General features: G+C 36.7%; 1 protein-coding gene across 1 annotated transcript; it reads left to right on the top strand.

Moving 5' to 3' along the window:
• The first annotated feature begins 9262 nt into the window (after nt 1-9262).
• Nucleotides 9263-21919, top strand: NTS (neurotensin). Its single transcript, XM_064655527.1, has 4 exons — nt 9263-9561; nt 13685-13746; nt 19915-20139; nt 21550-21919. Exons 1-4 carry the CDS (start codon nt 9501-9503, stop codon nt 21694-21696), a joined length of 495 nt encoding a protein of 164 aa, XP_064511597.1. The 5' UTR covers nt 9263-9500; the 3' UTR covers nt 21697-21919.
• The last annotated feature ends 5527 nt before the right edge of the window (nt 21920-27446 follow it).

Raw genomic sequence — 27446 nt, 5'->3', positions numbered from 1 at the left:
TATTTTTTCACAGATAAATTTTTAATTATTATTTCAGCAAGAATATTCCCTGAGGCCCAGGCACCTAAACTCTAGAGAATAAAAGCAATGTACTTCACTGGTTTCTTCTCCATTCTTCTGACTGCCAGTAACCTAATTCCTGAAGCAGTATAAAGGAAATATAGTTATCTAGTAAAAAGGTATAGAGACTTTTGACCTAGCATTTACTTAATCCAAATCCACAAAGCTGTTTAGATAATTAACTCCCATTGATCCTGTTTTGTATGGACACTTTTACTATTTAAGCCTAGATCCTTTGTGCTAGATGTAGCAGTAGAGGAAAAACAGTCAGTCCCTGACTGTGACTATGGCTGACTGTGCAGGCCTGTGTGATGGTTTGAAGGCCTTACTCCAAAAAGATTTAGTTGGTTGGGTGCATAAATCTATGACCAGGACTGCTATACAATCAGCTACATAACCACAAAGAGTATGATCTGTCAAGGAACTGCTGCCATTGAATTGTACATGCGAAAGGGCATTTTCAGCACCGCAAATACGGACGACAGCTAGCAGTAATGAGTGGTGGCGGGGGGCAGCAGGAATGGTTGCTATGTGTGGCAATGTCCTATTCTCTTATCTTCTTGCCTCAATTACCATTAGAAACACATACTGAATCTTACTCTGGTACAAGGGCTGTAGGCTGCACTCTGATGGTGCTGGTATCTGCACTCTATAAGAATTTCAAAACACAACTGCAAGTTCTATTCCATGAAAATGTACAGGATCACCCAGCATGAGCTATCTGATGAAGTCCATATAATAACTGAACTACCTGTTGTAAAGAAATGTGCAAATGATAGCCAACTCCTTACCTCTAGGTATGCTGATTTTGGTTGAGGTAGAGTTAATTTTCTTCACAGCGGTTAGTATGGGGCTATGCTTTGGATTTGTAACGAACACAGTGTTGATAATAGAGATGTTTTTGTTGTTGCTGAGCAGTGCTTATACAGAGCCAAGGCCTTTTCTGCTTTTGCTACTGCCACACTGGCAAAGAAGTTGGGGGTGCATGAGAGTTTTGGAGGACACACAACCAGGACAGGTGACCCAAACTGACCAAAGGGTTATTCCATACCATATGACATCCTGCTCAGTCTATAAATCTAGGGGAAGTAGGAGGAAGGGGAGACATTTCGAATGATGGTGTTTCTCTTCCCAAGTAACCGTTAAGCTTGATGGGGCCCTCCTGTCCTGGAGGTGGCTGAACACCTGCCTGAATTCCTTGTTTTGCTTTGCTTGCATGCATGACTTTTGCTTTTCCTATTAAACCCTTTATTTCAACCCATAAGTTTTCTAGCCTTTTCCCTTCCAACTCTCTCCTGAGTCCTGCTGGTAGGGAAGTGAGTGAGAGGCTGCATGGTGCTTGGCTAATGGCTGGGGTTAAACCACGACATTAGGTTTCCAGAAAACTTTGGAACATTGTAAACTTGGTCAATGTCATCCTGTACTCAATATTGGTGAAGCCACACCTCGAGTACCATGTTTAGTTTTGCCCCCCTCACTACTAAAAGTCACTGAGGTGCTGGAGCTGTCCAGAGAAGGGCAACAAAGCTGGTGAAGGTTTGGAGCACAAGTCTTATGAGAAGCAGCCGAGGGAGCTGGACCTGTTTAGCTTGGAGCAAGTGAGACTCAGTGGGGACCATATTGCTCTCTTGAGCTCTTGAAAGAAGGTGCAGCCAGATGGGGGGCAGCCTTTTATCCCAGGTAATGTGATAGGATGAGATGAAAGGGCCTCAGATTGTGCCAGGGAGGATTTAGGTTGGATACAAACACAAATTTCTTCACGGAAAATGTTGTCAAGCATTGGAACAGGAGTCACCATCCCTGGAGGTATGTAAAAGATGTTTAGATGTGGGACATGTCTTAGTGGTCGACACAGCAGTGCTAGGCTGGCAATTGAACTTGATCTCAGAGGTCTTTTCCAACCTAAAAGATTCTATGATTCTAGCAAGAGTTGAATCTCTGAAAACCCATAATCAAGCGCATCTGCCACTGTAAGTAAAGCATTGTTCTGTGATGCACATCCTTCTTCTGAGGCTTTAGACTGTAGGCAATAGGAGTTACCTATACTTGATGTACCTGTGCAAGCCTGCCAGAGATAACGTCACACCTGCTTATGTTTTTTAACTCTTTACGCCTTCTAACACCCCTTAGGTATATAGTGATGCTATCTAACATTATTCTTTCTGCATCAATAACTCAGCTGGCTGTTCACACAGCAAAGAGATCTCATCTGTGTAAATAAACCCATTCCATTTAGTGATACTCATTGAAATAGAGTCAGAGAAGTTCACTTCCAGTGCTTTACCTTACTCATAAAGATATGGCCCTATGGAGAGACACCACTGTAGCTATGCAAATTTATCATTTACTTGTTAGCCCAAGCAGTGAATGTCAAGCTGTCTCACCAGTTACAATGAATACAGCTGGAGCACTTGTTCATCCAGGGGAGACTGGGGACAATGAGGACCAAAGCAGGAAGAAATGGAAGTTTTTCTCTGCATTGAATATTTATGCCTGATTGTAAAAAATTTTAGTTTTAATTAAATCAACCATATGAAATGCTACAGAGTACCATCAGGTAAGTGTAATGCTCTTCAAACCTGCTTGCAATCTTTGACTGCTAACATATTTTCAGTTGATGCCCAAAGTATTCCATAGGTATCTCAACTTAAATCAAGAGTTGCAATCCAGGCCTCGCTGTTTAAATCAACAATTCATGTTCCTCAGTGTGGTTACATGAAATTTACAGATACAGACAAGCTTAAGTTTTAGCATTTGAGTCATGCTTCTCATCTTCTTAAAATTAGACATGTATGGAGGTGTTTTCAGGACTGGGGCTACATCATCGAGTGATTAGAAAACAGTCCCCTCTGGGTCTCAATTAAACATGGCTCCAGTAGCACAAATCAATGCACCAGGATGGTGGTTTGAAGCTGAGATCATGTCTACAGCACAAGGCATGGCTGACATCAGCGTGTTAATCCGGGGTGTGAGCACCCTGTGCATACTGAATCCCCTAGTTTACCTGCAGTTATAACAGCACAACTGTTCTCTTGCCAGTCTAACATATTTCTGTTGGGAGGGAAAGGGGGGGAGAGAGAGGAATGAGTACACCAAGGCTTGATGTTGTTATGATGTGGATGGTGATCACAGATGTGGAACTACTGTCATGACACATATCCAGGAAGATGCACTGCTCTGGATGGTTTTGATAAGGGATAGAGATAAACACAGCAGCTCTTTAGCATTTCCCGTGATAAGTCTTAACAGCAAAAACTAGGCTAGTTACAAAAAGTAGGCTGTTACAGATTACAAACGTTTTTTTCCGAGAACAGTGTGTATTTATAAGCTGCATTCTAGTTTAGACATGGCTATAGTTAATCATGGCTAGGCTTCGCAAACGAAGATTTGGGGAGGGCTCTACCCACATTTGTTACAAGTGCGCTGGTAGTTAATTTGTGTTTATAAAGCATTGAAATTGAAAGGTGTTATGCAAATGCAAAATATTTCTCAGATGCAAGCTCCCTTTTTATTTTCAGAAAGGGTGCTTTCTTTCTTTGTCAGTGATGTTTTTGCTTGTGTTGTAAATGATTGGTTGCCTGTGTTTGCTGTTGTAACATGTATTCTTATTACCACTTTGACTGTCTTTACTGGGTTGTCTACTTTTCAATCTCCTAGGAATTTCTTAAATACTATGCATGCAAATTTCAGTTCACAGATGTGCAAATTACATAGACGCTTTCCATCCCTCATAGGTAAAAAAGCTGGAAGTTGCAGAAGTGTTGTATACTTGGTATGTATGTGCTGGCATGGTACTGAAACCACAGTTCTTTTAATCCATATTTTGTTACTGAGTATTACACCTAAATCAAAACCAATGAGATTTAACAATGATTTTTAAACAATCTACCCATAAAACCAAGAACCTTGTATATTAATAATAAGTTTAAAACTAGTGCTTTTGCCCTGCTTAATGAAATTTTTGAAGGAAAAAACTAAAAACTGAATGAGGGCATTAAAATAACTAACAAACTAAGTGATTCTTATTTTTTTCTTATGTTTCAGCAGAAGAACTGTGCAAGGCTGTCCATGACTCTTGAGGATCCCTTTTATTACTAAAAAAAAGAGGCTACTAGTTCTTTGGGAACCTCTTAAGGACTCCTAGAGAAGAACTTGTAACTGGTCAAGATGAAGGTCTCAGCATAATCTCACTGATTTACAGTAATAATAACATATTATCTCTTTACTGCACAAAGAGTAAATATTACCCAGTATTTTTAATTAAAAATCTTTTCATGACTGTGTGATTTTAAATAACCAGTTAAGATTAATTTCTCTTTTGGGTACAAGGAAAATGCACAATTATTTAAGAAATTTGTGAAGGTGGCAGGAAAGGTGATTTCAGAAGTTTCAAAGTGAAAAGTCCAATTCCTATTTATACGGCATAATTGAACCAGTGTAATATGACAATGCATATTGTATGTCTTCTGTTACCGTGTTCCACGGAACACTGAAGAATAATTGCAGACAAAAACTGAATATCATGGGAAAAAAGAGAATCAGCCCTCTGAATTCAGGTCAATTTCATTTTGCTCTTTCAGAAATTGTGGATAATCATTGTTATCTGATCAGTCCAACAGTAAGAGTATTAAAAAAATAATTTTGCATCTTTTAACTACTTCATCTATTTAACAAAAAATTTTAAAGCATGATCAGTCTGATGAGCAGAGGATTACATGAATATGTAATAGTCAACAAAGTTATATAAGGCCTTTCACCCATGTGTATTGTATATATTAGATCCTGGAACTTAAATTAAAATATTCATAGCTCACTGGAGAGAAATGAAAAATTTATTAACTTAGATATTTGGGGAAAATATTTAATCAGAGAAATGAGAAAGATGCAGTCTGGCTTGGGAATGAATTGCTGAGAGGTGAAGGCAAGGAGGAGGTGCCCAAAGCATAACTCCCATGACACACTGTGGTGGCACTTCTAACTGCACTTGTTGCTTTCTCATATAGAAGGGTTCTAGTAAAAGGAAAAAAATAAAACAGAAATTGAAATCAGACGTAAGAGTGAAGATTGTTTTCCTATGGCCTTTTTTATCCAAATTGACTTTTCTTAAACAATTTCCAAACTATTATATATATGTCCCAAAAGTTTGTGTTTTCAGTTGTTTTAACTGTTGGTGTGTAGATGCATACATGCTGTGTTTGCTTAATAGTAAAGGAAATACAGAATCTGTCTTTTCATTACAACCTAAGAGAATCTCAAAGTTCTGGAAATTTAATGGCTGTGTTTTAATGGAAAAAAAAATAATTCAAAAGACGAAATGATACTTCAGATTATTCTGGTGAAATGATATTTTTAAATTTTCTGTGATTTGAGAATCATGATTCCCCACGGTGCTGAGATGTTGTTGCTGTTTAAGACCTCAGAGCATGAAGAAAAAATCCTTTACCATACATGTAGACCTCGTGTAGAGGTTACACATAATGTCACTTTTACAGTTCAAGGTCCCAGAACTTTCAAACACAAAGGGTGAGCTCATTAGTCATCCAAAAAGTTTCTGCTGTTTTGTAGCTCCTTACAAAATGTTGTAGAAATCTGTTGCATATTAAGAAATATTTTTGATTCAGATAATAATGCTTATGTGTTTGAGATTTTTTTTCTACAGCAGTAAATTCTTTAGCATTACTCAGTTGACTTCTGAAGGTTCCCTTAAAGTTTACAACCTCATAAATCTAAAAAATTGAGGATGCTTAATGTTTTACTTTAAAATGATGGTGCACTATCTCCCCTTTACCTTTGAATTCTATTCTGATATCCTTTGCAGCACAGGTGGTCTCTGGGGCTTTCAGCAGTTGAACACACTATAAATTTTTGAGCATTACTGTCCTGACCAAAAAATTCTAGACCTATTTTTAAGCTCAGAGAAAGAGATGCTGAGAATTCACAATGCCAGCTTCACTGTCTGACTATGTTAATGATTTGAATGTACTTTGAATACCCTCTCCTCTCTGCCCTGTTACTTTGCTTGAGCTTGTCCCTTGACCCAAAATGATAGAAATTGAGTCATTAGTTTTCTGCCCAGCATATTAACCTAAACTGCTGATAGTCAAACCGTTGTAGGAGCAAAGGAGCTTAATCACCACAACTAAATTCAAATTTGAAATTGTGAGTGAACTTGCTGTTCAAAATTTTGTATTGCTGACCACCCCCCAGAATTCAGATTCCTCTTGAAGTTTTCATACTTCTAGAACTACTTCTAGGTTTGGCTAAAAAACATAAAAAGTTCTTAGACTTTTATATAATATATATATATATATGTATTAATATATTTAATGACAGGATTGAACATCTTGAACTGCTTTCTATTCATTGCCACTGTGTTTATTTCCATTTCAAAGGCATAAGACTGCTACATGGAACACTGAGAATTCCTTATAATAATCTCCACTTCTGTCTACTCCAGGATCATTAGCAGAATGATTCTTTCTTTCTGTTTGGTGATTAAAGCTTTTGTGTTTGGTGTTATCCATATGTTTTGGTAGTTTTATGACAAAATAAATAGAGGTTCATCTATCTGTTCTTCCACGAATCTGCCATTTGTGTGATCGTTTCATTATCTTCGGATGCCTCGCAGCTGTAAATTGATCTGATTTATAGGCCTGGACAGGCCATCTAAATTACACATTGAGGGTAAGTAAAGATAAACTGAATTTCCCAAACCAACTGACACTAATGAATAGTTATAAATATTCTCTTTAGTTAGGAATGTTTAAAGAGAGAGAGAGAGAGACAGAGAAACAGATCTGCCAAGAGGTTGGGTTTTTTCCTGTAAAAGCTTCTCTAAATCACATTTCGCATTAGGAGAAATGTGATATGAAGATGACTTGAGGAAATCAAAGTGATTTAGGGAATTAATTGTTGAAAGGGTTAAAATTCATATCATGCAGTTCTTTGTGAAGTAGTACAAGGTACAGATATAGGAAAGAGGTAGAAAATGTAAATAAAGGAGCCTCTGAGAAACAGAAGATAGTTGAGTTCTATCAAGAAAAAAATGTAATTGTCCAAGCGCAGTTGTGCCTGATTCGGGCGACTTGAAGATAATATGTCAAGAATAGCATGGTCAGAAAGCAAAGATTTTCAGCACTGAAGTTTCTGCCTTGACAGTTTCCAAGAAAAAAAAAAGGTGAAAACAGAGCAATGAAAAAAAGATTATGGCTCATAACATACCATACATTTATCCTCTGAAATCACTAGTAATTATTAACTCAGAAAAAAAAAAAAAAAAGAAAAAGAAGCAACAATTAGGTGATCAGAGATTTTAATGGCAGGATAAATGGAAATTGCTCTCTTCCTGGCAAAAAAAGTAAAATTCATTCCTTTAAATTCCAGTTACATAAGAATATGGGTAATTAGACTATTGAAGAAATCTGTGACAGGCAGTAGGCACTAGAAAATATCTATGAAATATGATTCTCATTCATAGAGCTTTCTGGACTCTTGAACACCCACAGAGAAAAATCAGCTGCAGATTGGTCTTTCTACATCATAGAAATAATAGAAAATAGGACTAGAGGGAAGTGTGAGTGGCTAGCTAATCTAACCTCAGTGCTGAGGCAGATGAGTGACAGCTGAAACTTTCTGGTAGACTAGCACAGGCCATACAATGTCCTAAATGTGTTTTGGGGATTTTATTTGTTTTTAATTTCTCTCCCAGTAGTACAGAAAGATGTACTATGTGCAAAAAATATGTTCTTAAAACAGCTAGTACCATGGCAATGCACTGAACTTAATTTCTGTGTGTATTTATTTGACCATAAACCAAAACAACATTTAAATTTAAATTCTGTTGTGCTGCAAAACTTGTTTAAATGAAGAAGGAATTCAATTAATTAAACTTTTCTTGCCAAGTGTTCTTCATGGAAGGATTTTGAAAATTCTGTGTGTTTTCTTTTTCTGCGACACCTATTCAGTCACAGAGGGTGCAGGAAGAAAGTAACAGCCGTCTTTGCTCTTTGCATTTTAAAGGAACCTTTCTGCGATAAAGAGCACGTCCACGACAGAAGAATCTACTCTCGGAGTGTGTTCCTGCCTACGTGTGCCATGTGTATCTGCCCTTAAATGTATTCAAAGGGACCGAAATGTTCTGTATTGTGGTATCTGCATTCAACATATGGAGCATTTGTGTGTATCTGGAGGGGAAAAAAAAAAAGGAAAAAAACCAAACAAAAAAACCCTAAACCAAACCACACAAAACAAAAAAATACCCACAGCAAAAGCAGTAGCTCAATGGAGGCTGACGCCAGGCTTCAGCTTTACGGTTTTATACCCACACGTTAGAGATTACCCTGCCCTCACCTTCGGGTCATTTCCCTGGGCTTTACGGTTCATCTGCTGAGAGCTGGACGGCAGGAGAGCCCGGCTCCGGGGCTCGCACGGAGGGCCGGGCGTGCGGTAGAGAGACGGGGGACCCCGCGCCCCCCAGCACCTCCCCCTTCCGAGGTAGGGAGCGCCCGCCCCGCCGCCGCCCTGCCTCCGCCTGGGGTCCCTGCTCTGACCTCCGGGTGCTCTGCACGCAGGCTGTTCTGTGCGGGTCGTTGAGGAAGGATACCTAGTGTAAAAATCAGCCGGGAAAAGCGCATCTTGAGAGAAACGTCTCCTAGGAGCGCTCACTCTCTTGAAACCGCAGCGGGTGGCTGTGGCAAGCGCTCTTCAGAAGTAATAGGGTCGGGTATCGTGATTTTTTGTTCATCTGTGACTGACTCTATCAAGTGACTTTCCATGCAACACCCCTGCTCATGGTCAGGGTTATATCCCTACCGTACCCCATGTCACACGTTCCCTGCACATCCCCGTTTTAGCACCCCTGCCCATCAGCAGCGTGCGATTCTCTCCCCGGTTGTTTCCCTTGCTATCGGGAAAGGTTCTACAGATGAAAGACAAAGCGCATCAGGCGTCAACCGAACGAGGACCGCCCCTGGTCCCGCGCCGGGGGACCGAGCACCCGAGGAAAGTTTTTTTTTTTTTTTTTTTTTTTTTTAATAATAGAAAAATTAAATGGGGACCGTTCCAGACCACAGGATAGTTCCCTTTCGGGAAAAGCCCGCGCGGGGCGCGCCCCGCGGCGGTGGGTGCGGGGGCTCGCCGTGCGTCAGGCACAGAGTGGCGTCAGCGGAGAAGGGGCAGCGGGAGGGGGCAGGGGGTATGGGGGGAGGAGGGAGGGATCTTCGTCAGGAGGCGACGGCGGCACCGCTGTGACATCACCCCGCGGCTTATATAGTTGGGGAAGGGTCTGTGTCCCCCGTCTGGTGCCTGCAGCCGCCCGACAGCACGCGTGCGGAGGGCGTGGAGCGGCGAGGCTCTCTCTATCTCTCTCTCTCTCTCTCTCTCTCTCCCCGTCTCTCCTCAGGATTTATGGACTTTACTTTCTAGAGGACGGCGCGGCAAGGATGAGAATCCAGCTAGTGTGCGTGGTGCTGCTGGCCCTGGCCTCCTGCAGCCTCTGCTCAGGTAAGTCCCCGCCGCCGCCCTGCACCGGGTCCAACCGGGCGCGCCCCGCACCGCCCGTCCCCGAAGTCCCCCGACCACTCGGCACTGAGTCGCTCCCGGAGCTGTAAGAGGGACCTAAAGAAAAGAGGTGAAGCCGCTTCGGGCTCCCCCAGCTGTCCCCGGTAGGCGCCCGGGAGCTGTCTCTAGTAACGGGCTCCGGCCAGCAACATGTTTTGTATTACTCCCGTAACTTTCTCCCTTCATATAAGCCCTTCCTTCTCACGGCATCCATGTCATGGAAGTAACTGTAGACTAGTCATTGGAAATACAAATCAGTGTAGACCATCTGCTTGGTTGTGCTACCTCATTCGTGGTTCATTGAATATCATGTATTTCAAATTATGATAGAATTTATGATTTCTGCAACTCATGAATAGCTGCTGTAATCCAAATCAACATGAATATGTATACACTTTTGTCACTTTTTAGAGAGAGAAATACAGTTTTATTATGTGGGGAAAAAATTGCTAGCAATTGATCTGAAATTTTGATCAAAAAATGCTGAAGCAGATGCAGATCACAAAATAGGAAGGTGAATGTAAATACATTTCTTCTCCAAGAGTAACTGCTTTAGAAACTCAAAAGGAGTTAAAATGCATTGCCCGCTCCTTTGGAAAATGATATCTCTGAATATGTACCATTTATATCCCAAATTTATGACAAAAAATGGGTACACACAGATGTACAGACAGACAGGAAGCAGAATAGCCTTAAAAATACACTCTTAACTAACTTTTGAATTACTTTGATTTTTAACTCCACAAAATTTAGTGAGCAAATTTACAAACATCTTCACTTTTCAACTTCAGAATTCAGGAGGACTCAGAAATCCTAATTCTTCCTTTACCTGAAAGTTTTCAATTTGTATTCCCTGCAGAAGAAAAATGTAACACATGTAATACCTACATTTTATCACAGTTTAAATATAATCATTCTGTATATTGTAGAGAACTGGTGATCTTAGCGACAAGGCTTAACATTGATTTTTTTCTCCCCATTTATTTGAAGATTTTAAACAAATTCTTCTAGTGTTTTCAACGAGGCAGTTTCAAATTTAATTCTTTGTAGAGCCTAAATGAAAGCCCATTAACGTAAAAAATTTCAGTGGAAAGTAAAATAGGTTCATAAAAGAAAAAAGGAAAAGCAGAAGCAAAATTGTATGTGTAAATAACATTGATGGTTTATTTGCTTGAAAATTTGAAATTATTTTTAAATGAGAAATGCTACAGAGAAGTTTGTGTGAAGGAGCCTAAATCAGTTTTAACTAAAATGGTCAGTTATGTCAAGTGATGGTTAATTTTAATTTGCTTTTGAAAACGTTTGCCATCAGTGTGTAACTGTAGAATGTAACTGTTCCTGTAAAATATGAATATATGAATAGAAACTATTTTTCTTGTCAGTGGAATCAAGAAGACATCAAACTGTTTGGATTTCCCTCTGATTCGAATGATAATGTATGACCAGACTTCTTATACATTGCTCTCTGAGACCCTGTTGCTTTTATGCTTTTGCTCCTTGTCCACCTCTTTCACTCCTGAATTACCTGGACGTGTTTTCTTCTCTTCCTCCAAGCCTTCCTTTATTATTCATTCAAAGAATTTTGGCTAGACTCCTAAATAATGTCCTCTAAGCTTCTTTTCTCAATCCAAATACTTCTTAATACCTACCCACTTTCCACAGCTGCAGCTACCTTCCAACTTTAATGGTGTGGAAGCTATCTTACATCCTTTATAGAATATAAAAACCAGGTGTTAATCAGACACAAGCCCTTTTACTGCTCTCAGCAGGCATTACCTGGGACACCACAAATCATGATGCTATCATTGTGTGTGCTGCTCACCTGTTCACAGCAGTTGCTAACATTGGTAGAAATTCAGCCGAGGTGATCTCGCGCTGCCAGCCGAAATTTGGGTAGTGGCGAAGCAATTAAGAAGTCAGGTAAAACTGACAACCATTGCTGCTGGAAGGAAGCAAAAGGCATTAAGTTGGAGAATAGTTACTAGTGACTTGCCATAATACTGATCTACAGCTAATCTTATTTAATATGAAAATGTTAAATATTAAATAAGACTGGTTGTAGATTAGTATTACAGCAAGTTACATCAATGCAATAACTTCAATGCAAAAAATAATGAATGAATGTATTGTGTTGGTAATGCAGAGGTGAGCAGGAGCATCCCTAGAGGGGAATGGGATATGCGTAACTCACAGAAGTTTTTGATGACTTAAATAATTGAACTGAGAAGCAGTGCAACAATACAAAATGCAGTAGCTTACGGAATAATACAAATTCCTGTTAAAAGCTCCTTTTAATCAAAGCACAGCCAGTTCTGAGGAAATAAAAGACTTGATCATATTATCTAATCTCTTTTTTTTTATGTGTGTGTGTGAGATACTGAAGTTTTTCAGCCATGAAAAACAAATAAAATACAAAAATATGTAAGAGAGCTATCCTCTGTAGCTAGTGGTAAGCATTAAGGTTGTTAAGTGTTGAGGCTTCTGATTTAAACTGTACTGTGCTCTCTTGAGAACACATCAGGCACAGAGGAGGGCTGGTCTGATGAGCTGGAGAATACAAGGCTATTACATGAGAGAAAAATAAGTGAGAGTCCCATAACTTGGGGCATAGTCTTTCAGTGAAACATTTATGGGATTTCCAGGGGAATGCTTTATGTTCAGAAAGGCATAGTGATCTTGCACTGGTCTTTGCTGATCATCGTGTAAGCACTCACCAAAAATCTAAGCTGGGAAGAGCTGTGATTCCTCTGAAAAAATATTACAAATAGAAATTTATCATTTTTAGTGTATGAATTTATATACATACCATGAATAAATTTGTAATTAGAAACAAATTAGGCTTGGAATTAGAAGAAAGTGAATAAACATTGATAGTTTTGAAAAATTTCCTGAAGAAGAAACACAGTGATGGTAGTGGTAAGATCTATCAAGATTGAACATGAAATGGCTTCTGTGCTAACAGAAACCTCTGACAGATTAGCACATATTTGTGTATAAGGTCCCTTACAATCTCATATTCTGGGACAGGTAGTGACACAACATGGTGATGATCTCTGACATGAAGACAGAATCTATACCCAGATTCAGTGGTAGGGTGTTACATACCAACAGCGTTGATCATTTTAATGAAAGTGAGATGTGAGTTATATAAATATGGAATAGATTGTGGTTTAGTTTGGTTTGAAATATTAGTGTATTGTTTGGCTTTAGGGCTGCTTGTATTCCAGGAAAGCTAAAAGCTATATGAAACACTGTTTCACTTAAAGACTGAGGACTGATTTCTGTATATTTCTCCTTTTTGAGCTGTGATTGCTACTACATTTTCAAGGCACCAGATCTTCGTTGTGATTCTTTACAGCACAAAGTAGAAATGTATGTGTCTGTTTTCTCTTTGTACAACAATTTTACCCTTTTCACCAAATCACAGGTCTTGTGAGTCTACTGAGCTATCAAAGATCAATTAAATTAGTAAAGAAAATCCGAAGACTGCCACACAGAATGTTTTCTTTTTGTATGTGCACTGTCAAGATCTTGTATCACAAACTGGTCAAGCTCAATTCCCTCATATCAATAAAAATAGCCTTAATTCAACTCAGAATAGATTATTAATCAGGTAATCATTACTGCCATTCACCTAAATGCTTAGCTGCTACTTAAATAAATATTATTTAAAAATAAGTATGCAAATTCTTCTTCCAAAGTAAGAAGAGGTAACAAATTATTATTATGAAAATCAAAATGATTTTGAATGAAGAATATTGCAGCAGGTTTTTTTTACCGAAAGGACTCCACTTTAATGGCCTGTCCACCATTGAATTGAGATTAGTGAACTGTTTCATTCACCTCAATAAGCTTGACCGTGCTTTAAAAAGATAGTAAGTATCATTTTTAACATAATGTTGTCATTACCTGAAGACTCTTCACCATCCCTCTAGGTCATTTTGCTGTGGTTTTATCTAGGTTGTGTTTGTTTTTCAAAATTCATTGATATAAGTTCTGTATACTGAATTGAAATGTCCATGATTTGTGATCAAATAATAAACATATGTTTCTGGTTTATTCCCAGATTCAGAAGAGGAAATGAAAGCATTAGAAGCAGATTTATTGACCAATATGTACACATCAAAGGTAATTATTTTTCCTCTTTTAGCTGATGGGGAGGGAGCAAAAGAATTCTCATTACAAACCCAGAAGTCTTTGGACAAAATAATAACCTGTGGTCTAGACCAAGAAGTTCAGTGTTAGGTTTTGCTTTGGTGCAAGATTTCCTCCAGTTCAAAGGAAATTTAAAGGTGTTGATGTGACACAATAAATGTGTTCCTCACATGTACACTGGTACTTTCATTAAACTGTCAAAACTGTGTTATGTGCAGAGATGTAAATTTATATGAGGAAATGTGTTTCCAATATGATTATGCCTGATGAAAGCTAAATTAACCTTGAGTCAAATCTGTAAGTGTTATTTTCATGCAGAACTTTTACTATATACATATAAAATTAGGACAGTCGTAAAGCAAAAATTGTTAATACATATGCTGATTTTGATTTAAGAATTTAATCATGGTGTTAGTACAGGAACATGAGGACATGACTGTGAAAATATTAACCTGATAAATGGTATTTCCTTGCTAAGTTGCCAGACTGTGAATGATCTACACGTTTTTTAACACAAAGAGATAAAAAATCAGTTAAACCTCATATTGACAAGGTGAAGCAGCAAGTGTTGCTCATATGTATTGAACAGGTTGATAGATAAATAATTTCTTAACCTTATTATTTTCCACAAATGATTTAAGAAATATATATGTCTGATATACCCTCAGCAATATATTAAAGAACAAACGCTGAAAAAAGTGCTATGGGTTTAAGGGTGAATATTTTAATTCATTGTTCCAATGAAGTTCACGTGGTGCTTAAATTTAATAGAAAATAAAATGAGAAATGAAAAATTTCTTCCAAAAAAAAGAGAAGTTCGTAAACCAATGACTAGTTGAAGGTTAAGTACAATACCTGCAGGAGTGCTTCTGCGTTTACTGTATTTGCTTATATGTGAGCTTTTCCACAGAATTATTGAATAGACTAAAAGAAGAAATGAGGCCAGAAAATAATTTTTTTTTTAATCTGGTTTGGCAGTTCTTAGGTTTCTATGTTCTTTAATGGCATGGTAAGTAACCTTAGATGACAAATAAACCTGTTTGCTACTCACTTTTCTAAGGTACAGAAAAATTTAATAGTTACTCTTTTTCTGTGGCATATTTAAATGTAGGAGGTTGACAAAAATAGTACTTTCTCTGTGTGGCAAAGCATAGTATGCCCTGGAAGGAAAACCTGCAGCTATTGGTATTTCTGTTGCTGGCTTTAGTGGATCTGTGAACATAACTTCCACTTTTCCTCCCTCTCACCACAGAACACAAGCTCAGGTAACTCAAAATGCACAAATATATTGCACTGGTTGATGTGCAATAATGATGTCTTCCATAATACTCTCATGTTGTTTCATGTCATGTAGCTTGCTATTCAACTTCTTTATGGTATTTAACACCAATCAAGTGACACTTGATGTTGACAGAAGCAGTTGATTCATGCTGGGGACATTGCTTTAATTCTGCATTGTATTGCCTTAAATTACCATCTAAAATTCATTATTTTAGACAATATACATTGTCTTTTGGCATCAAAGTAAGGCATGGCAGAACTACTAAAAAGTATCCATCAGCTTTTCTACAAGAGGTATACCACTATTACATTCATTACTAAAATGAATTATATTTTCCTCTTGTCCTCTGCCAGCTGTGTAATAGCTGTCTTGTGTTGTGCCAGAGATCTGATTCCAGTTGAGGGCAGTTAGTGCTCAATTGCATTAACTGTCTTTGACACTGACTTTGTAATAAGCAGCAAAGGAAATCCTGACAATTTAAACAGCATTAAGATGGAAAAAAATATTGTTTACGAAAGCTCAGATCTAAAAGTGAAGCAAAGTGGATCATCACTTCTGGGTTTAGTATTTGACAGAAAAAAAGTCTGCCTCAGTAGGCACTTGTGAAATATATCATCAAGACTACTGCTAGGGCTTAAGCACATACCTTTTGCAGCATTCAGTAGTCTATCCAATATTGCAGGAAGAATTACTGTATGCCTTTGATTTCACAAACGGCTGTCCAGTGTCTGCTGCCTTTTTCAAGCTGATCTTTATGGTGAATCACTCTCCATCCTTAAAGAAGTATGTCCATGCTTATCATAACCTCTCTTCAACATTTAATAAAGTTTATCACCCTTCCCTGCTGTTACATCTTAAAGAAGATACAAGGAGCAAACAAGTCCCTAAAATGCTTTATCTGGCTTTTCTCTAAGATAAAATCCAAAAAGCCATGTGGAAGATCTGGTAAAATGACAAAACCTGATATGTCACAAATATGTGAATAGTTATCTCCTGCCTCTGCTTCATATCAAATAAAAAACTCTATTCCTGTCAAAGGGATAACTCTATTCATAGCTTCCTAAATGCTTGCCTGAAAGCAGTAATTGCATGAAGAATGTCCTGAACTCAAAAATGATTAAGTTCATTTGTTAATTGTGTCCCCCCCATGTTAATTATAGGGGGAAAAAAAATTTCCTTGAAGAGTATATCATCACCAGAATATACTCCACATTTGGGATCCCACCTGACATTAATTTTCTGAAGTATTGGACCCTCTGAGCTTTTCATTGTTTTAGGATGCCTATTTCTGACTGTATTTGTCCAGAGAGTTTAGCCTTCTTGTCAGAAGAGCTGCCTAGAAGTTACTGACTTCCTGACTTAGTCATCACTTGAAAATTCATTAGGTTTACAGGCATAAGTATACACCATGGAAGAACTTCTGCTGTAACAGAACTCAATATTATATCTGATTAAACATAGAGAATATTTTTATTATTTCTATCGTTACAATCTGAACAAAATTCAGCTACTATTCTGGAACGGAACCGTAGAGATCCTACACTAGCTTGGGCTTTTTACTTGATTATGACTTCGTTTTTTATCTGCTTTCACTACATAAAGAAAAGAATTTAAAAACCAGATAACTATTTTTCTAAAAAAAAATATAGCATTTGAGAGGTATGCATTATAATAAAAGAAGTGTCTTAAGCAAACTATCAGCAGTATCATTCAACCATAAATGGAAATAAAATATCATATAAATTATAACTTGGGAATCTTTTATCTTACATAGGACAAACCTGTTGTCAAAGAACAAAATGTTCTCAAGCTCATTTCAGTTTCTTTTATGATGTAAAATTCTCTTTCAAGATATATGAGGTGTGTGAAATCATATATCCGAGTCTTTTTTCAGGAGCGTGTTCAACAATGGAAATGCACACATCATGTTCACTTCAGCATTAATACCTTTTAAATTCTTGTTCATACTGCAGTCTCTTTTGTTCCTTCAGATCATTCCCAGATATTTTTCAAGTTAATCTTAAAAAATTGGTTCCATCTTGGCAGATAAGTGTTCCTTGTTCTCTCGTGTAGGTATTTTTCAAAACATGTCTTGAGCTACTGTAGTTGTTATTGCTTAGCCTTTGTGGAAAATATATCACATACTGGAAATTAACCTGAACATTTGGATTATCGTCATCTTAAACTGTGTTTTTATATATACTTTTAAGATAACTGCCTCAGAGATTTTTCATAATCTAAAAAGCAAAACTGTCTGATTTTCATGCTTGCTGTAATAGTGGAGAAGAAAAACAACATGACTACTCTGTTCAGTGATTGGACATGACCTGGAAAACTCCTTGTTCAGTTAAAAAACCCCAAAGTTTACTCTTGAGTGAAGTTCTTAATTGTTTATAGTCTCATCTTGTGAGCTGGTAGCAAGATAAGTCAGAAGCAGGTGTACCCAAGTAAAAATACTTCGAGGTGATATACACATGGTATTAATAGGAATGAGACTCTCATCACAAACGAAGTATACTTGCAGATGGTGCTGAAAAATTGTTTCCTCCTAACCTCATAAGTATCAGCTAAGACCAATTTCACCTAATGAAGTCTGCTATTTAAGTATTTTACTAATATACAGGGTAAAAATCCTTTAAACATAGACATGCATCAGGCTGACATAAAATAGTAACTTTAGATCGAAAAGATTCTATATATTATGCAAGAAGGTATAAAAAATTTCCCTATCCTTTAGTCTTCTCTTTTGTTCCCATCCACTGGAATATTTTTGGTTCTTTTTAACTCAGAAATCTCATTTGCTCATGCAGCACCGCCTTTAGATTTTATGCTCCATTGTAATTTAGCTGTTGCAGTGGTAGCTTGCATTTCTTTTGTATACCCAAGAGAGAAAAGTGCACTGGAAAAGCCTCCTCAATTGTCATAGAAGGCTCCATATTTTTATATTTCACAAATATTTTAAAACAGACTAAAGAACATTTTGAAATTGCAGTGGACACTTTTCCCTAGTTTATCTTCTGTTAATAAAATTAGATATTCTGCAAAGAGAGTAATTTTATTTGAACCTGTCACATATTTTCAAATAATTTGATAGACTAACTTGGGCACTTAGATGGGACAACAGATGAGCTCAAAGTAAACAGTATAGAACCAATTACAAGCTTCCGAATAAGATTTGAGATTTGCTTTCTTCTTAGCTTCAAAACAAAATACTCTTTCCTTATTGTTTCTGAACCTTCTCAGGAATCTGGGAACACAGTGTTGTTCTATTCTAAAGGGGCTAAATCATTCTCATTTTGAAAGGCATGTGTGTATCAGAGGTATATAGGAGTAATGATCATGGCCAAAAGGGAATTTTTTTTATCTGTTGCTAATAGTGATGCCAGCTGTTCTTGTTTCTTCCTCTTTCCTCTCAATTTTCTTTCTTCTCCTTCAAAAAAATAGGAAAGTGTGGTGAATATAAATTTATTTATAAATATATTTATATTTGTAAATATATTTATATTTATAAATAAATCTTGAATGCAATGCCCCTTTGTTAGGAAGGTGTTCTAAAGAAACAGATTATGTAATTACCCGATGTTCAGATAAGTAAGCACTGCATTCACACTCTCAATCAGTGCTGTCAAGTATGAAAGGCAATGTCTGTTTTAGTGTAATACCTATATTTAACTTAGGACATCCAAGAAAGGAAGCAACCACATTTCAGTTCATAGGTAAAGTCTAATCCTAATGTGCACATCAAGGCAGTCCTTGCCAGTAATAAATAGGAATTTGCTATTTGACTTTTGATTGGAGGTTGCTGTGTCACCAGTAGTAGTTTAAGGAAACTAATTTTTCTACTAACCACTAAAAGGAATACAATATGAAAGAAATAATTAATAGTGTGAGAACCAAGAAAGTGGCAAAGACATGAAAAGCAATGAATGAGGTAGGAATACACTTTTTCACTTACTTTTTTCCTATTGATAACCAAAATGGAAGAAGACAATTGCCACAACTGCTTGGAAAGAACAATACTAGTAAAAAAGTAAAATTAAGATTCCCAAAATTTTTTAAAAGTGTTTAAAAGTTAAATAGCTCATAAATAATGTAAGGTACTGGAACAAGCAAAATTTGAGACAAACCATGATGAAATTTCTTTCACGTCTCTGGGCAGGTTCATTATGGACCACCTAAATATAGTTCGCAGTTTTTCAGTCTAGTTACCAAGTCAGGAATACTTTTTTTGCACAGGTCTGTTTTATCTTTGCTCCATCTTCCTCTAAGCCTGTAGCTTCAACTAACATCTCCCAGGCTCTTGACTCTCCAGCATCCAAAACTCCTGGGGCTTACAAATTCCATAACTTCAGACCCAGCCTCATCAGACAGATTGTGCCAGGGCAGGGACTCCTTTCCTTTTCTCAGGGAATTTTGAAATGACTGGTATTTGTTCTGAACTGGGGAGGAGCATCTAGTTAACCACAGGCATCCAGCTTGCATTCCAGAACTGGGAATTTATCTGGTGGGTTTGATTCATTGTCCTCATTTGCACCTACGACTTTATATTATATTAATTTCCATCTATGTTTTGTTTGCACCTGTGCAGAATGGCTATGAAATGCTGTCATTCTGGTTTGGTAGCAGTTTAGTTTTTTCATCATGTTTCTCTACCTGCAGGGTAAAGCTTTGGGGAAGCAGAATTAGTGTGCTTAATAAATGAGCTGTCCTAAGTTCAGCACTCTATAATTATTGTCTAAAAGTTGACCAGATGAAAAGTACTTCACAAATACAAACTTGCTCCTAACAAAATGTCTGAATATTGCACATGATTACTAAAAAGCCAAAACACATTAAATAGTGGATATTTTTATTTTCAGATTAACAGAGCAAAACTTCCTTACTGGAAAATGACCCTGCTAAATGTCTGCAATCTTGTCAACAACCTAAACAACCAAGTGGGAGAGACAGTAGAGGTAGATGAAGAGGATCTCGTTTCAGGAAGACAGCTTCCCTCTCCTCTGGATGGCTTCAGCTTGGAAGCAATGCTGACAGTATATCAACTCCAAAAATTTTGCCACAGCCGAGCCTTTCAGCATTGGGAGGTAAAAAAACCTGTCACAAATGCATGTTTTAGACTCTGTTAAACTCTCTGGCTCTATTTTTAGTGGTGTTGTAAAATCCATATCCATTTGATCTCCATCACATTGTCTGAGCTTTCCTTCCCTTTTTTATATTCTCTAATACCTCTAATATGCCTCTTTTAATAAGAGTTGAGAATTAGTGCAGTTTCTGACGAGCTGAGTGTATGTTTCTTATAACAACTCATGGATAAATGAGAACTTTTCTTAGCTGGATACTTTCTCCGTTCTTTGTAGCCATTCCAAATAACCAAACAAACACATGAAAGTAATCTCTATGCCAGAATACATAATTAATATCTGCTTAACAGTTGTGAAGTTACTCACATTTATTGAGGCATAAATGAATGCAGTCAGTATTTTTGTTTTAAGACTCTAAGGCAAACTGGATTCAAAATGCATGGACACAGGCCCATGTGTACATACCATTTTGCTTGGTACTCTGGGTTTCATATCAGTGCTAGGAAACTGGCAGCAAGGTAACTCGTGCTTTTTGTTTCCCTGCACCTAAAGAGGGCCCTGGAAGTTGACATTGTGACTGTATGAAAATTACTGCTCTTAAATAGGGATTGTTTGTAGTCCATTTGTGATATTTGTTGTAGTGCAACAGTCACACAGAAGTACACTAGGCACAATCCTCTTGTGTCGTTAAATAATACAATAAAAGCTACTTTGTGTAGCTAAAAAAGACATCTCAGTGTCACTACTTACTTTCCAGTAAACCAGATTTCTTCAGCTATCTCAGCTTCACAGACAGTCTTATGGAGGAAGCTCTGTATATAATAGGTTTATTCTAAATCCTCATATTTGCTGAGACAATTCATACAAAAGACTGCAACATCTTTGAGAACTCCCAAATAAAACTAAAAATGCAATTATATATACAAGTTCGATTTGCAAAATTTTGGCTTCTTGTGCTTTATTTAATTTCTAATTTGTTTATTACACATTTTAATTTTTTGGCTGTAGAAAGTTGCAGATTAAAATATTGCTCAAAAGCTGAAACCAGAAAGGAGTGCAGGTGTTTAGCCTAAATGAGTGACTACAGACTGACAATCATTAGGAAGTTTTCAGTAAATTTGAGTTTTAGTGCAAGGAGGATATGCTAGCTTTTCTCTCTAGTCAAAACCAGTGATCCTATTTGTTTCAGTGGAATTTAAATACCATCTCTGTAGGGCTCAGCTGATCTTTAGCCTGATCTTAGGTTTGTGTCTTGAGTTTTGTCTTTTTTTTTTTTTTTTAACCCTGCAACTATTGTAGTGAAGATTTTTTTTGGTGGCATATGTAAAGTATTTTTTAAAAATTTCTAGGAACTTATAATCTTCATTACCAAAAAAAAGCTAATAACATTGTGTCTCTTCTTGTATCCTACAGTTACTTCAGCAAGATGCTTTTGATCTAGAGAACTCAAGCCAAGAAAAAGAAATAATGAAGAGAAAAAATCCCTATATTCTGAAACGGCAGCTACATGTGAACAAAGCTAGAAGACCATACATACTCAAGAGAAGTTCATATTACTGATGCAGCAGAAGAAAACAATGTATATTTAGTTTATAGGTAACTGTGTATTATGGTTATCTTATCTAAATCTAAAATCATACTTGTGTGAAAATATACTCTGGAAAATCAAGATGATAACATAGCTGTGTCTTTTTTGCAATTGCTGTTTCTCGATTGTGAATTTTTCCTACTTGAGATTAATTGGACTAATACATTTGCAAATAAAACTAGTTTTTAAGCATGATGTATTGTACAAAACTGAGATTTCAACATACTTACAATAATCTTGTAGTCTTCTCCAATGTTATAAAGAACACCAACATAACACCAAGGAAATTGATATTGACCATAAATCCTACTGAGAATCTTACAATTTCTTAATGCAACATGTCAAACGTATATATGCTTGCAATTTTTTTATAATATGCTAGTAAGAACTGCCACAGTATTTTATGTATTGGCCATTAATTTATTAGGGAATAGGTCTAAGGAAGGAAGGGAATACTATCAACTAACTGTTAAATGGCAACTTCAAAATTAATATTTTAAATAGTCTGCTTGTAAGTGAATTTTAAGTTCTTGACTTCTAACTTGCCACTAAAGACTAATTATTTAGGAAAACAACACATAATGAGACTTTTAAAAAGTATGCTAGTGAAAACAAACCTAGATGTGCTTCAGAGTCTTGTATATCACTAACTAAATAATTTATTAAATCACTAAAAGAATTTACAGTGTTTACCTAATCTACGCATGCTCAGGAAAAAAAAAAAGACAAAAGCCAATTCATGTCCCAGTGTTGTCACTGTTAAAAATCAAAATAGTAATCTGATTACATGAGAAAAGATGAGTTGAAATTAGAACATCTTAAAGTTACAATTAAAAGGCATTTGCTTTCCTTACCTCTACAATTTTGTAATAATAGTCAATGTCAAGTTTTAAGACAGTCTTGGAGGCTAATTGAGAGGGAAGTTCACAGAATGGGAAAAATTGTTTTCAAGCGCAAGGAATCAATTTCCACCTGAAAGTTACACATTTTCCAGCTCTGTGGTGTGTGTTAAAGATTTGGGATCTCAATGATTCTGAGTTCCAGTCTGGAGGAAAACTGCTTCCTGGCTGAAGTATTGCTTCAGCCTGCTTCCTGGCTGAAGTATTTTCTCAAAGCAATTCTGCAAAAACAAACAGATAAATAACCCCCCCGAACTACCCCCTAAACCCAACCATTAAAAACAAAAAACAAAAAACAAAAACACCCTCACCCTCCTCCCTCTAAAAAAAAAAAAAAAAAAAATACCAGACCCAAAATCAAAAACCAAAAACTCTGAGAATTTCCAACTCCTCTCACAGATTAGATTTTCTGCCAATTATTATTAAACATATACAGGGATATGCATAGAAAGAACATACCCATACCAATGGTTATACCAACTTCGTTACATGGGGTGGGATGGTTTTTTTGCAGTAAAATTTATTTTCACTGTATTAAAACTAGTTATGTTTCCTTTTCTCAGTGCAAATGTTATTAATCAGTTTATTCATTCAATAACCATTAAATGTATGCACTGACAAGATATAACTGAGCATACACTAATTATTGTAATAATCACTATGACTTGAATACACCAAAGCACTTAAGCACATTCAGTCTCAGTATTTTAAATGCTAAATGCGTTTCAGGACTTTGCTTAAATAAGGTTCTAGTAAACTCATACCCTTCATTTTTTTCACAAAACTATAATATAATTAGACTGGAAACCCAGTATGGTCTCAAGTGGCTAACATTCTCTTTTCAACAGACCTATAAGATCCTTAGTCCTATTGTGGTTATTTTACATTCTGAATTATCTTTTGGTCTGAAATTACAAAGCAGAACAGAGGTTGTTCCAAAATTCACTGCTAGCAGTATATGAGGAAAAAAATAAGAAGAGACTTCAGATTGTTTTTTCATGAGAAACACAGAAGAATAAGACGAAAAAATAGGTTGCCATTATATTTTTCTCTCATGCTCAGTGTAAGAGTATAAGAGTTAAGAAAAAAAAAAGTAAGGTAAGGTAATTTGGTCTTCATATCTTCAATGTACACTTTTCAAAAACAAAACCACCCTTCCATGTTTCATTTTAGAGGTGATTTAGATATTCAGGGTGATGGCAGAGGACCTCAAATGATGATATTAACTGTTTCACCCTCATCTAGTGCTCCACACTCAAGTTGGACTTACCTTGTAACTGTGTACTTGATCCCTGAAGTGCAGAGCTAACAGATTAGTCAGACTGGCTGAAAATGGCTTTAAAATAACCCATTTCCTTTCAGCAGACTGTGAATCCACACACAGCCAGCTATTATGTGTCACTGGAGGAGGCAGAGGCTAAAGCATGTCAGGAAAGTACATCTTGTCAGGTGTCCCTAGTCTCTGATGGAGGTGTCCAGGGACCTGTCAGAGGAATGGCATTCAGAGTGGCAGTCTGAACTAGATAAGGAAACAAAATCTATAATTGTAACATGGTCAGTTAAGCTACAAAAGTCAATGGTGGCAATTCGGCTTTTTGGTCACTCATGAAAAGCAAGCATAGCAACATTAAAATATTAGAAAACACACTTAAACCATAGAATTAAGCCAGGCGCACAGAGCTGTTAAATGAAATTTTGAAGTCTGGGAGACCTTTATTTGCTTCAAATCTCTCACTTCCTCCACATCAGGAGGAAGCAACAGCTTTCTTCTGATGACCTCTCTGCAGTGGAATTGCAGCCTTCCTTTAGCCTTCACTTTTAGATGATGGCAGCAAAAAAAAAAAAAAAAAAAAACACAACAAAAAAACCCCAAGAAAGGCATGCTTATGCATATTTTTCTCTATTTTGCACGTCTTTCAGTGAGAACCTCAGGGTGCTTACCTTGTCCCTAGCTGTGCATTGGCTGCATAATCAATGCTGTATTTGCTGCAGCAATGAGTGCCGAATGAAGTTCAAGTAAGAAGAGGGTCTCACAGTATCTAAAGCTGTCAATTCAGAAATTCAGACAGCTTCTTTTTTATCCGTTCCCTTCCCCTTTTTTTCCTGAAGCTCATAATTCCCTTAAGTTTAAAAATGTTATTTTGAAGAACATTAATTCAGATTACAGCCTTGGCTTAAAGAATGATATAGGAAATTTTGTTTTATAAAGGCAATTATTGAGAGATGTTCTGTCTTTCTCCATCTTTTCAGAGGAGCACATTATTCCTACATATTCAGTTGTTAATTTTTTTATGAAGGTCATAGATGAATAATTATACCAATTATTCAGAAACTTCATACTAAATTATTTCTTAACCTCCTAAAATATTTGATATAGTCATACAAAGCAATTGCAGAAACTTCTCATACTTTCTAATGTATAATTAAGTATATCTGATTTTTTACATTTTTAAGGGTTCTAATCCATAATATGACAACTGCCCTATACAAGAAAAGTAAAAATAGAGAAATTAAAAATTTTATCACTTCTGATGCATATAGAAACGTTATAATAATTTCTATTATCGAGGTTAAATGTGGTGGTAGAGTAAGTCTTCAGTTCTTGAGTCTTGCTTGTGGTATATTATAAATTTTGCTGTTTTCTGTCTTTTATAAATGTAAACTTTGTTCTATGTCTTAGGTAAGAATTTAATGGATGTACTGTGAACAAAGTAGATGAAATGTTGAGTTTTCAGATTAAGAGAGATTTAATTTTGTGATGTGTGATCATGACTGTGCCTCATACCCTATTCCTAGTGAGCACACATTGGGCGCATAATTTGTTTGATCTTTATTCTTTTTCCCCAAGATTAGTTATCAGTTTGCACTATGGGGTGTCAAATTGAAAATACAAGCCACCACTATAATGATTGAGTTTTGGAGGGCAGAAAGAGAAGCAGGTTCTTCTGAAATTCCCCAAGGTTCCAGACTGATCATTGATGTTCTCGATGTCCAAAATATGGGACTGACTGAAAGCAGTCAGAAAACTAGAGTTGCAGAGAACCTGCAAAATAAAGTCTACTGACTCTTGTGACATAGTGATAGAGTCAGAACGTGTATCTCGCTCTCCAGAAATCAAAAAAAGTGGAAGGGAGGAATTGACCTTCATAAGGAACCTAGGAAATGAAATTTTCATTGCTACCAAATCCAAGCATTCAGAATTTGTGAGTGAGGCTGCAAAAACTTGCAAATAGGTAGATAGATGACAGACATACATAGACAGATAAGGAAATAAGTATTCCTGACTTCTAAATAAAGTAATAAACACATGCCAAATAATTTTTCTTTCCATTTACTGGACTTCCAGCGAGCATCTGAATCACATTTCTAAGCACTTCTATCAAGAGGTGCTAAACCACATTTGTTAATGTTTATTGCTACTGAAAATCGGCATTCTCATCCAACCTCTTGAATCCAGCAGATGTCAGATTAAGACACACATAAAAGCATAATGTTCAGGATCAGATTTTAAAATTCAGATCCAGGATATATGGATGGGCCTGCCAGACCAAACAATCAGATGGTGGAATAGAAAGAGCTTTGTGGTACCTCATTAACTGGCAAGCTTTGACTGAATGACTTGTCTCAGGTGGCAATACGGAAAAATGACATGCAACCCACCCAGGAACTTTGGGCTGAGTGTCAGCTATTAAGAAATATAAAGCCTTCAGTTTCTGAAGTTTTTGGGAACTCTTAGTTTCCCAAGTAAGACTTGCTTTGTCTGAGTAGATGAGAGTGTATAGCTGATGTCTCAGGGCATGCCTCACTTCCTTTATAAGGAAGGAAAAGATGGGACTACACAAAACTGGACTTGAATTATCAAGGAATAGCATTTGTCTGTTTGAGTTCCCAGTGGGTCAAGTACCAGTCTTTTATTGTCACAAAAGTTACAGTGCACTATTAGTCTAGAACTATTTCCTATTTTATTCTTGAAAAGCAGTTGTAGGAATCTTTTGTAGGATACATTTCTCTTATGAATACATAAAGGGCTTCTCAGATTGTCTACACATTACTTTAATACATGAATGCCAGCAGCATGAAGACCTCTGTCCAGGTGCAGTGTCTTAAGCTGCTTAACAAAGTGTTAATGGTATGAGAATGAAAAACTGCTGGGCTTGTACACCAGTGAAGCTGATGTTGAGGATAGACTGGGAATATCCTAAAAGGCAATCTTGACATCATTGTTGCAGTTTTTTCAGATTCCTTATTTAAAAATCCAAACCGTATAATAGATTTTTGTAATCTAATATTTTAGAATTTAAGATTGTTTTCCCCCCACAGAAATTTAACTCAAAATGTAAAATAAATGTGTATACAAAAAAGGAAAGACAGAAAGAAAGAAAGAAAGAAAGAAAGGAAGAAAGAAAGAAAAAGAAATAAAGAAAGAAGAAGAAAGAGAAAGAAAGAAAGAAAAGAACTAATACGTGCTATATTGTGCATTATTTTCATAAAGAAAGTTTTCCCAGAGCAATATGACTTGGGAATCATTTTATCTGGAATGAATTGTATGATTCCTCCAAAATTTCTTTCCAAAACCATTGTTTACGTGTATTTAAAAAAAACTCAACTTCCTAGAATCTTGTGTTGTAAAGCCTTTTATTGGGATGCAAAAAAAAAGACTTTTGTTGAATCAATAATCTAATCCCTATGCTTAAAAAACAGTCATTCTTGTCCTTAAAAAATAAAAAAAAAATAAAAGAAAAGAAAGATTTCCTATTTTATAGCAGATATAGAGAAGATCTTAGAAATGGTTTATTTAATAGCTTTTGCATGAATGAAATCTC

Source organism: Pseudopipra pipra, chromosome 5, assembly GCF_036250125.1.
Source record: "Pseudopipra pipra isolate bDixPip1 chromosome 5, bDixPip1.hap1, whole genome shotgun sequence".
Classification (NCBI taxonomy): domain Eukaryota; kingdom Metazoa; phylum Chordata; class Aves; order Passeriformes; family Pipridae; genus Pseudopipra; species Pseudopipra pipra.
The sequence above is the reverse complement of the archived record's forward strand: the minus strand, read 5'-3'. Positions and strand labels throughout refer to the sequence as shown.